An 8,358-nucleotide genomic window follows, 5' to 3' on the forward strand; every position below is an offset into this window, starting at 1 on the left:
AGGAGGAGGAGGAAGAGGAGGAGGAGGAAGAGGTGGAGGAGGAGAGGCTGAAGGAGCTCCTGGGAGGCCTGCAGGCCGGCAGGTGAGGGCTCGCCGCCCCGGGCCGCGGTCGCCGCCCTCCGGGTGCCGCCCCCCGCCATGCCCCCGCTCTCCCCGCAGCGCCCGGACGCGGCGGGCGGCCCTGCAGGGCCTGCGGCGGGCCCTCGCCGCCCGGAGCCTCGCCGCCTGCCTGCTGGAGCGGCGCCTGACGCTCGCCGACGGCCTGGAGAGGAGCCTGAGGAGAGGTCCGGCCGCGGGGAAGAGGGGCCGGGGGCCGGCGGGGCCGGGGCCGGGCCCTGAGCGGGGTCTGTCTGCGCCCGCAGGTACGGGCGAGGAGCAGGCGCTGGCGGGCTCCGTCCTCGCCCTCCTCTGCCTCCAGGTGGGCCCCGGCCCGCAGGGGGAGGAGGTGTTCCGCAGCGCGAAGCCGCCACTCGTCAGCGTCCTGACCGACGGCGCGGCCAGCATCCCGGCCCGGCACAGCGTAAGCCCGGCGCCTCCGGCAGCACCGGCTCGGAGACGGCCGGGACCCCCGCGGTGGCAGAAGGGTGGCAGGGACGGTGCCTCCCCCGCCTGCTCTGACCGCCCCTTCCCTGCATCTCTCGCCAGTGCGCCGTGGCCCTGGGCGTCTGCTGCTACGTCGCTGCGGCCGACCCCGAGGTAACGGTGCTGGGGCTGTCACAGCAGGGCGCCAGGCTGTCACAGCGTCCCCTGCCCTGTCTCGGGGCAGCGCGGAGGCGAGCGGGGTGGGAAGCTGCACCGCCGAGCTGTGGTGCTGGAGTGGATGAGCCCCTCGTGCCCCGGGGGATCCTGGATACCCAGTGGGACCAGCCCTGGGCTCTGCTGTGCCCGCCTGGTGTGTGGACCTGTCCCGGTGTCAGCTGGGGTCCGATGGGTGACTTTCCCCTCTCCAGGACCTGTTCTCGTGTCTGTCCTGCTTGGAGGGCATCTTCAGTGACCCCAGTGCAGACGAGGGCGGCTCGGGGCTGGCCCAGCACGGACCCCTCCACTGCAGCGCTCTCCAGTCCTGGTCCCTGCTGCTCACCCTCTGCCCCCCGTCCCACATCAGGAGCCTCCTGGACAGGTGGGTGAGCAGGGACGGGCGGCACGGGCACCATCGTGAGGCGCGGAGCCAGCCGGTCCCCAGCCGCCGAGCAGGGTGCACGAAGAGCCTCGGGCGCGCTGACCCTCCGCCGTGCCTTCTCGTCGCAGCCTCTGGCTGAAGCTGCCCCCGCTGCTGTCCAGCAACAGCGTCGCTCTGCGTGTTGTGGCCGGGGAGACCATCGCGCTGGTCTTCGAGCTGGCCCAGGAGATGGAGGTGCGGTGGGGAGCTGCGCGGCGGCAAACAGCCGGAGTGGGAGCGGGGGTCGCGGCTGGCACTGCCGGCATGCGCCCCGAGCCCTGGCCGTGGCGGCGGGGCCGTGTCCCTCCCAGAGCCCCCTTCTCTGGCAGGAGGACTTGTGGCACCGGAACACAGAGTTCCTGCTGGCCCAGCTCAAAGTCTTGGCTACCGAGAGCAGCAAGCGCCGAGCCAAGACAGAGCGGCGGAAGCAGCGCTCCGTCTTCCGAGATGTGCTGCGCTTCATCGAGGTACTGCCCCCGGCACCGCCGGGTTCCCCCGCCCCGCTCGGAGCCAGGACAGTCGTGGCTGGTGCCCGGGTCGTGGCTGATGCCCCTCTGCCCGCTCAGAGCGGGGAGCACCCGGAGGAGACCATCCGCTTTGGCCTGGAGTGCCTGTACCTGGACAGCTGGGCACGCCGGCGGACGTACCAAGCCTTCAAAGAGGTTCTGGGCTCCGGCATCTGCCACCACCTCCAGGTAGGGACTGGCAGCCTCACCAGGGGCACGGGGACAGCGCTGGCAGGGGCTGACGGCCTTTCCTCCCGCAGAATAACGAGCTGCTGCGGGAGATCTTCAGCCTTGGGCCTCCCTTGGTGCTGGACGCAGCTGCTCTGAAGGCCAGCAAGGTCTCCCGCTTTGAGAAGGTGGGTGGCAGGCGCTGCTCAAATCTGTGCCCCCGGGGCCCTGGGTGAGTGCTGGTGGGGGAGGCCCGCGAGCACCTCTGACCTCTTCTTCCTCCCCTCTCCTCACAGCACCTCTACAACTCGGCTGCCTCCAAAGCCCGCACCAAAGCCCGGAGCCGGGTGCGGGACAAGCGGGCGGCTGTGCTGTGACGGCGGAGCAGGGCAGCGTGGCGGCCCTCAGGACTGCAGACCCGGCACTGTGAGGGGCCAGCGCCCCAGCCCTCGGGCTTTTATACGTGTACAGCAGAGTATTTAAGGCCTGGAGCTGCCCCACAGGGGGCTGCCCCTTCTTTTATTTTTTTACCCAAAGAAAGGATAAAAGGAGAGCCGAGGTGGGGAGCTGGTGACGTGCTGCCGCATGCCTCCTCTGGCCCCTTGTCATGCCAGATGCTTTACGTGGCGTAGCCCTCTTGCAGGAGGGACGCAAGTGCCGGGTGGGTGGCGCGGGGGCCCCGGTGCTGCCCGTGCCTCCCGGGGTCGGGCTGGCGCCGCTCCCCAGGCACTGCTGCGGCTGGGCTGGGGCCGTGCCTGCTGGCAGCACCGGCCACCCCGGGAATGTGGCTGCGGTGGTGATTTTCTAAGACTTGATTAGAGGAGGTAATTAACGGGAGGGTGCCTTCTGCCTCGCGGAGGAAGGGCCGGGGCAGGTGCCCGTCCTTGCAGGCCCTTCCCGTTCTCTGACGGCGCACGGCAGGGGCAGGCTGGCCCCTGTGTGCCCTGGGGGTGATGCTGCCGGGGAGGAGCAGGACGGGGCGATAAATGCTGGGGCTCCTCCTCTGCTGGGGCGGCTCAGCGGCGCTCGGCGCTGGCGTTGAGGCGAGCCCAGAGCTGCCTGCTGGCGGCCCGCAGCTGGCGCATGGTGTCCTCCTGGCTCTCCAGCCACTGGGCCAGCGCCTGCACCGACTGGCTCTGCAGCACTGCGGGGGAGGACAGGGGACGCTGGGGACGGGCCACCAGCCGTCCCCAAGCCCCCGGCGCTGCGTGGCACCGTATCCACCTCCCCCTGCCTTGCCTGGTCCCACGTACCGCTCAGGTAGATGGCCATCGTGGCCAGGACCAGGCTGGCCAGTGCCAGGAGGCCCAGGAGGGCGAGGAAGAGCGGGCGGCCGGGGCAAGGGCAGGTGGTGGCGGCCGGCACGGGGCGCAGCGTGGGCAGCTGCGGGGGGCTGCGGGGCAGGCGGTGCAGCCGGGCGCCGGATGGAGCTGGGCCGTTCCCTGCAGCGGCGGGGAGAAGAGCAGGGTCAGTGCCTGGCCCCGCTCCCCCCAGGCAGCAGCGCCCCGTTGTCCGCTGCCCCGCTCTCACCTTCGGTGCCCTTGTGCCCAGCCGAGGCCCAGTGCAGGTCGCTGATGGACTCCACGGGGCGCAGGCTGATGGCTCCGGGATCAGCCCCCTCGGGGTCGGCAGGCTCCGGCGGTGCAGCGCCCTCCGCCCTGCCTGCGCCGTCTGCCAGGAGCAGAGAAAGGGCTGAACGCAGCCTGGGCACCCCTGTGGGGACCAGAGGCCCCCACCTGCCCGTGTCCCCTCCTGGCGGTGATGCTGACTGGTGCCAACGCAGTGCTCCCTTGGCATGGAGCTGCCGCAGACGGGACAGGGCCAGGCGAGCTGGCCGTCCCCTCAGCCGCCGCACGCTGTCATCGGAGCAGTTAGTGGGAGCCTGGTGGCCGCGGTCCCAGAGCCTGTTAGTGGGGCTGGCACCTGCCCAGGGCCAGGAGCGTGCTCCTGCCCCCTCCGGCTCCCTGTGGGCACAGGCAGCCCCGTGCCAGGCTGCTGCCGGGGCTGGCTGTCCCTGCTGGCCCTGTGCCCGAGCGCTCGGGTGCTGCTTGGGGATGCACAGCTGGAGGTGTGGGGACGGGGACCTGGTGCCCCACGCTGCGGTGGCACGTCCCCCAGAGGATGGCGAGGGGGCTCGGGGAGCACGCAGGGCTCCAGCTGGGTCAATGCTGTCCCAGGAAGCAGCTGGGGATGAGGGAAGGGGCGTTTTATAGGTGTCTGTGTGCTTTGGAGCAGAGGGCAGGGCTGGTGGGCTGCGCCTGTGGCCAAGCACGACAGGGTAGCCCCGTGCCCACTCCTGGGGTCCGCGGTGGCTGTGGGGGCCTCCAGGAGCACTGGTGCATGGCAGGGCCGTGCCCTCTGGGGCTGGGTGCTCCCGGCCGCCCCCGAAGCACCCTGCAGGCCCTGTGGGTCCCTGCCCTTTGCCGCGGGCTGCCCCTGGGAACCCAGTGCCCCCACGCCTGCAGCCGGCTGGGTGCTGTGCCAGCTGCTGCCCCCGCAGCCCCCCGCACCCCTCCTGCCCTTCCCTGGGCTGGCATCCCTGCGGTGCGGGGAGAGCTTGGCCGCTGCCTCCAACCCGCGCGGCTCCCCCGGGCGCCGGTGTCCCCACCAGCCCCTCGCCTGTCCCCAGCCTACCTTCGGCAGCCTCCCTGGGCATGGCTCCCCTGCCCCGCTCCCCTGGGCAGCGAGGCGCTCTGGGGCCCCCGGGAGCCGGGCACTGGGCTCCTGGTGCGCCAACTGCTCCGCTTAAAATAGGACGGCACGAAATGTGTTTGGGGGGATAAAAATAGCCCTGGGGAGGGCGGCCTGGCGGCTGCATCAGGGCAGCAGGCAGCGTGGAGCCAGAGGGAAAACCGGCTCCCCCCCCCCCCGTGCTCCCTTTCCCCCAGGGCGTAGCTGGGATAGGGAAACTGAGGCAGAGCTGGGTCCCTGCTCAGCCCCGGGGGGGGCTCTGTCCCAGGGCGCGCCCAGCCTGGGGGCACCGAGGACCCCCTCCGGCTTTGCCCACGAGGACCACGCCAGCTGCACTGCGCTAATTTATTTAAATTAACACGACCGCAGGGAACGCCCCAGGCCGCTCCAGCTGCGGCGCTCCCCGGTCACCAGCCCCAGAAGGCGCGCGGCAGGCAGGCGTCGGGGGGCTGGAGGCCGTCGTGCCTGTAGAGGCTGTGGGCATGGGCGGGCGCCGGGCAGGCAGCAGGGTCGGGCCGCTCCTGCTGGGCACAGTCCCGGCCGGCCCAGCCGCGGTAGCAGTGGCAGCGGAAGGGCAGCCACGGGCTCGCACCGAGGTGCAGGAGGCTGCCCAGGTCCCGGGGCTGCCGCCGCACGCAGCGCCCGTGGCCGTGGCACTGCTGGAGGCTGCACGCCCGCGCTGCCGCCGTCACGTTGGCCACGTAGGGACCCAGGGTGGACACGAGGTAGCGGCGTAGGCTGGCACAGCTCTCCTGGGGAGGGGAGGCTGCCGTGAGGACCAGCCCCAGGGGGCAGCCTTGGGGTCCCTGCAGCCTCCCCTCCCGAGCCTGTCCCACTCCCAAGCTGCTTCCTGAGCCGGTTCCAGCCCACGGCGGGGCGGCGAGCGGCCATACTCACCGCCGAGCGGGAGTAAGACATGTCCCCCCACAGCACCACTCCGGCTGCCCCCAGGGCCGCGCTCTCCCCGATCGTGTGCTCCAGATCGGCCTGCAAGGGCGGGCAGAGATGTGGCCGGGGGAGGACACGCGTGCCCCAGCACCGAGCGGTGTCCCCGGCCCTCCCCAGCCCTTACCGGCTCCAGGAAGCGCGGCGAGCGGCGGTAGGAGAGCCGTGAGTAGGCGACCACGGGCAGGCGGCCGGCGGCCCCGCGGGCGGCCAGGCGCAGGGCCTCGCGCAGCCGGTGGTGCACGTAGCGGCGGCGCAGGGCGGGCGGCAGCGGCAGCGGCAGGTAGATGCTGGGGTAGAGGGCGGCCGAGGCGGCCCAGAGCCAGCCCAGCTGGTTGTTGCGCCGCGCCTCAGCCGGCCTGCAGCGCCCCGTGTAGTTGGCCACCTTGGCCCAGTTGCCGTTGAAGCAGTCGGGGAAGCGGTAGAAGCCCCAAAGACCCCCCGGGCACAGGCTCCTGCCCAGCAGCAGCGTCTGCTCCATGAGGGTCTGCGCCGCCCGCTCGAACGCCCGCCGGGCCAGCCGGGGCCCCCGGTGCCGCTCCCGCGCCCACCGCTCCGAGGCCGCCCGGTAGATGCGCTTGGCCCCCCAGTTCTGGGCCCAGAGGGGCCTCCACTCCTCCCAGTCCACCACCGCCAGGCCCCTGAAAGCGGGGCGGAGGCGCAGGCGGATGTCGTCCGCCGCCCGGGCGAGGTGGGCGCGGAGGGGCACCCGCTGGGGAATGCCCCCGTTGTGGGCGATGCCCTCGGGGGAGATGTAGGGGTAGAGCCCGAACTTGTTCTTGTAGAAGATGGTGATGTTCTGGCCGGCAAAGTGCCCGCCCCGGTTCTCCACGATGCCGTAGTCGGCAAGGGGCAGCCCCACACCGAAGCAGTGCTGGCAGCGGCCCGTGGGGATGTTCCAGACCACGGCGAAGGGCTGCCCGCCTGCCAGGGGTGCGGGCGCTGGGCCCTTCCCGCCTGCTGCCCCCAGTGCCAGCCAGACCCAGAGCGCCAGCACCGGCCCCATGCCCGCGGGGGCGCCGCCTGTGGGGAGAGAGCAGCGGGGTAGGCAGCATGCACGGCTGCACCACTGCCCCCCAGAACCCCACTTCTCCTCTCCCGGCTCCCGTTCCATCCCTCCTGCGGTACGGCTCTGCCAGCCGTGGAGCCCAGGGCCTGCCCTGCACGCCTGCCCCCTCCCTGCCTCAGTTTCCCTCCTGGCTTCGAACACCTCATCCCCGTTTGAGGGGGTGCTGAGCCCCACAGGAGCCCCCAGCCCGGGCAGGGGGAGAGGGGCTGCGTGCTCCCACCCTGTGCCCGTGGCTGGGGTCAGGCCGGCAGCTGGGGATGAGGCAGCCGAGCAACCTCGGGGCTTTGCTGACCTTGCTGCCTGTGCTCCAGGGCCTCTTATCACAGAGAGCTCCAGCCCCTCACGGGGTCTGTACTGGGGGGACAAGACCCCCGTGGGGACAGTCCTTGACCCCGCTCCCTGCTCTGCACACAGGCTGGCACCCCTCAAGCCAGCACACGCCCCGCTTTCCCCAGGGCCAGGGCCAGGCGAGCAGGACAGAGGCCAGCCCCAGCGACCCCACGGCGAGCCCCCTGGGCAGCGGTGGCACCGGGCAGCGCTCACCGGCCCCAGCACGCTGTGCTGGTGCGAGGACCCCCCCCCATCCCCACCCCAGGGGCAGACAGGGGGGTCCGGAGGCAGCCCGTAAGAACAGCAGCCAGGCAGCGCGGGGGCAGCTGCCTCCGCCCGCGCTTGCTTTTTAATCACCGGCTCGTGCCCCCCGCCCTCAGATGTCCTTCTTCATCCAGAAGACGGGCAGCCCCCTGGCGTCGCGGTGCGGGGTCTCCGGGAGGCTCTGCCCACAGCTCTCGGCCTGGCCTCCCCCTGCCCAGGCTGGGGGTGGCAGAGGGGGCGGCGGGGGCGCGGTGGGAGGGGGCAGAGGGGGCCGGGGGGCAGGGGGTCCCCCCGGGGCGGCTGCGGCGGGGCCGGCAGGGGTGGCAAACGCTCGCAGGGCCTCGGCAGGCATGGCGGGGCTGAGGAAGGGCACACTCTGCACCGGCTCGGCCAGGGCGAAGCCCAGGCGGGCGTAGAAGTGCTGCTTGTCGTGGGTGCTGAGGTGCAGGCGGCGGAAGCCCTGGGCGCGGGCGTAACGCTCGGCGGCCTCCATCAGCTGCCGCCCGTAGCCGGAGCCCCGCAGCGCCCGGGCCACCACCACGCTCTCCACGAAGAGGCCGTGGGGCTGGCCGGCCACCCGGGACAGCCGGACGTGTCCCACCAGCTGGCACGGACCCCCCGGCGTGGCGGGGGATTCGGCGGGGCCCGGGGTCCGCAGCAGCACCAGGCAGGTGGGGAAGGCGTCCGAGGAGCGGCGCAGCGCGTGGAGCCGCAGCGCCCGGCTCTTGCCCCACTCCTCGGCCAGCAGCTCGGCGCAGGCCTCCAGCAGCTCCGGCCGCCGGTGCAGGGGGACGAGGCTGAGCTCCTCCGGCACCGAGCCCATTCTTCGCACTGCCGGGACACCGACCGGGGGCAGCTCAGCGCCCGCCACCGGCGGGGGGGGGGCTCGGCGGTATCAGCGGTGCCCCGCGTCGCGACAGCCCCGGTGCCCGTGCCCGTGCCGTGCCGTGCCGTGCCGAGCTGTGCCGTGCCGAGCTGTGCCCAGGGCAGAGGACCGGGGCCCGGCAGCCGCCCCCCCTTGCGCAGGCGAAGCCGCAGGCAAGAGGAACCGCGGTGCCAACCGACCGGCCGGGTTGCACAAGCCACCCTTGGCGGGGCGGGGGGTGGGGAGGTGCAGCGCCGCTCCCCGCCGACCCCCGGCCACCGCCCGGCCCGGCCCGGCCCGGCAGGGAGCGTCCCGCGGCGCCCTCCCGTCCCCCGGGGAGCCGCCGGCCCGCCTCGCTCCC

General features: G+C 72.9%; 4 protein-coding genes across 5 annotated transcripts; 1 reads left to right on the forward strand and 3 right to left on the reverse strand.

Moving 5' to 3' along the window:
* Positions 1-35: 35 nt before the first annotated feature.
* On the forward strand, positions 36-2,399 carry IFRD2 (interferon related developmental regulator 2; the record flags this gene model as incomplete). Its single annotated transcript, XM_035313847.1, has 10 exons — positions 36-82; positions 160-284; positions 363-520; positions 646-696; positions 951-1,120; positions 1,249-1,354; positions 1,489-1,626; positions 1,726-1,854; positions 1,926-2,021; positions 2,130-2,399. Coding segments are annotated over 10 exons (1,101 nt in total), but the record flags the coding sequence as incomplete, so codon positions are not given.
* A 79-nt stretch (positions 2,400-2,478) lies between these two features.
* On the reverse strand, positions 2,479-4,713 carry LSMEM2 (leucine rich single-pass membrane protein 2). 2 transcript variants are annotated; one of them, XM_035313844.1, is made up of 4 exons: positions 4,468-4,713; positions 3,364-3,504; positions 3,087-3,275; positions 2,479-2,977 (listed from the first exon to the last, which is right to left on the reverse strand). In XM_035313844.1, exons 1-4 carry the CDS (start codon positions 4,649-4,651, stop codon positions 2,850-2,852), a joined length of 642 nt encoding a protein of 213 aa, XP_035169735.1. In that variant the 5' UTR covers positions 4,652-4,713; the 3' UTR covers positions 2,479-2,849. The 2 variants fall into 2 exon arrangements, with proteins under 2 accessions (XP_035169735.1, XP_035169734.1); XM_035313843.1 differs by having other exon boundaries at positions 3,364-4,713.
* Positions 4,714-4,855: 142 nt separating this feature from the next.
* On the reverse strand, positions 4,856-6,582 carry HYAL3 (hyaluronidase 3). Its single transcript, XM_035313845.1, has 3 exons — positions 5,597-6,582; positions 5,422-5,511; positions 4,856-5,276 (listed from the first exon to the last, which is right to left on the reverse strand). Exons 1-3 carry the CDS (start codon positions 6,473-6,475, stop codon positions 4,932-4,934), a joined length of 1,314 nt encoding a protein of 437 aa, XP_035169736.1. The 5' UTR covers positions 6,476-6,582; the 3' UTR covers positions 4,856-4,931.
* A 581-nt stretch (positions 6,583-7,163) lies between these two features.
* On the reverse strand, positions 7,164-8,027 carry NAA80 (N-alpha-acetyltransferase 80, NatH catalytic subunit). Its single transcript, XM_035313846.1, has one exon. The coding sequence runs from the start codon at positions 7,953-7,955 to the stop codon at positions 7,245-7,247; it is 711 nt and encodes a 236-aa protein (XP_035169737.1). The 5' UTR covers positions 7,956-8,027; the 3' UTR covers positions 7,164-7,244.
* Between the last annotated feature and the right edge of the window lie 331 nt (positions 8,028-8,358).

Source organism: Oxyura jamaicensis, unplaced genomic scaffold (assembly GCF_011077185.1).
Source record: "Oxyura jamaicensis isolate SHBP4307 breed ruddy duck unplaced genomic scaffold, BPBGC_Ojam_1.0 oxyUn_random_OJ68955, whole genome shotgun sequence".
Taxonomy (NCBI): Eukaryota; Metazoa; Chordata; class Aves; order Anseriformes; family Anatidae; genus Oxyura; species Oxyura jamaicensis.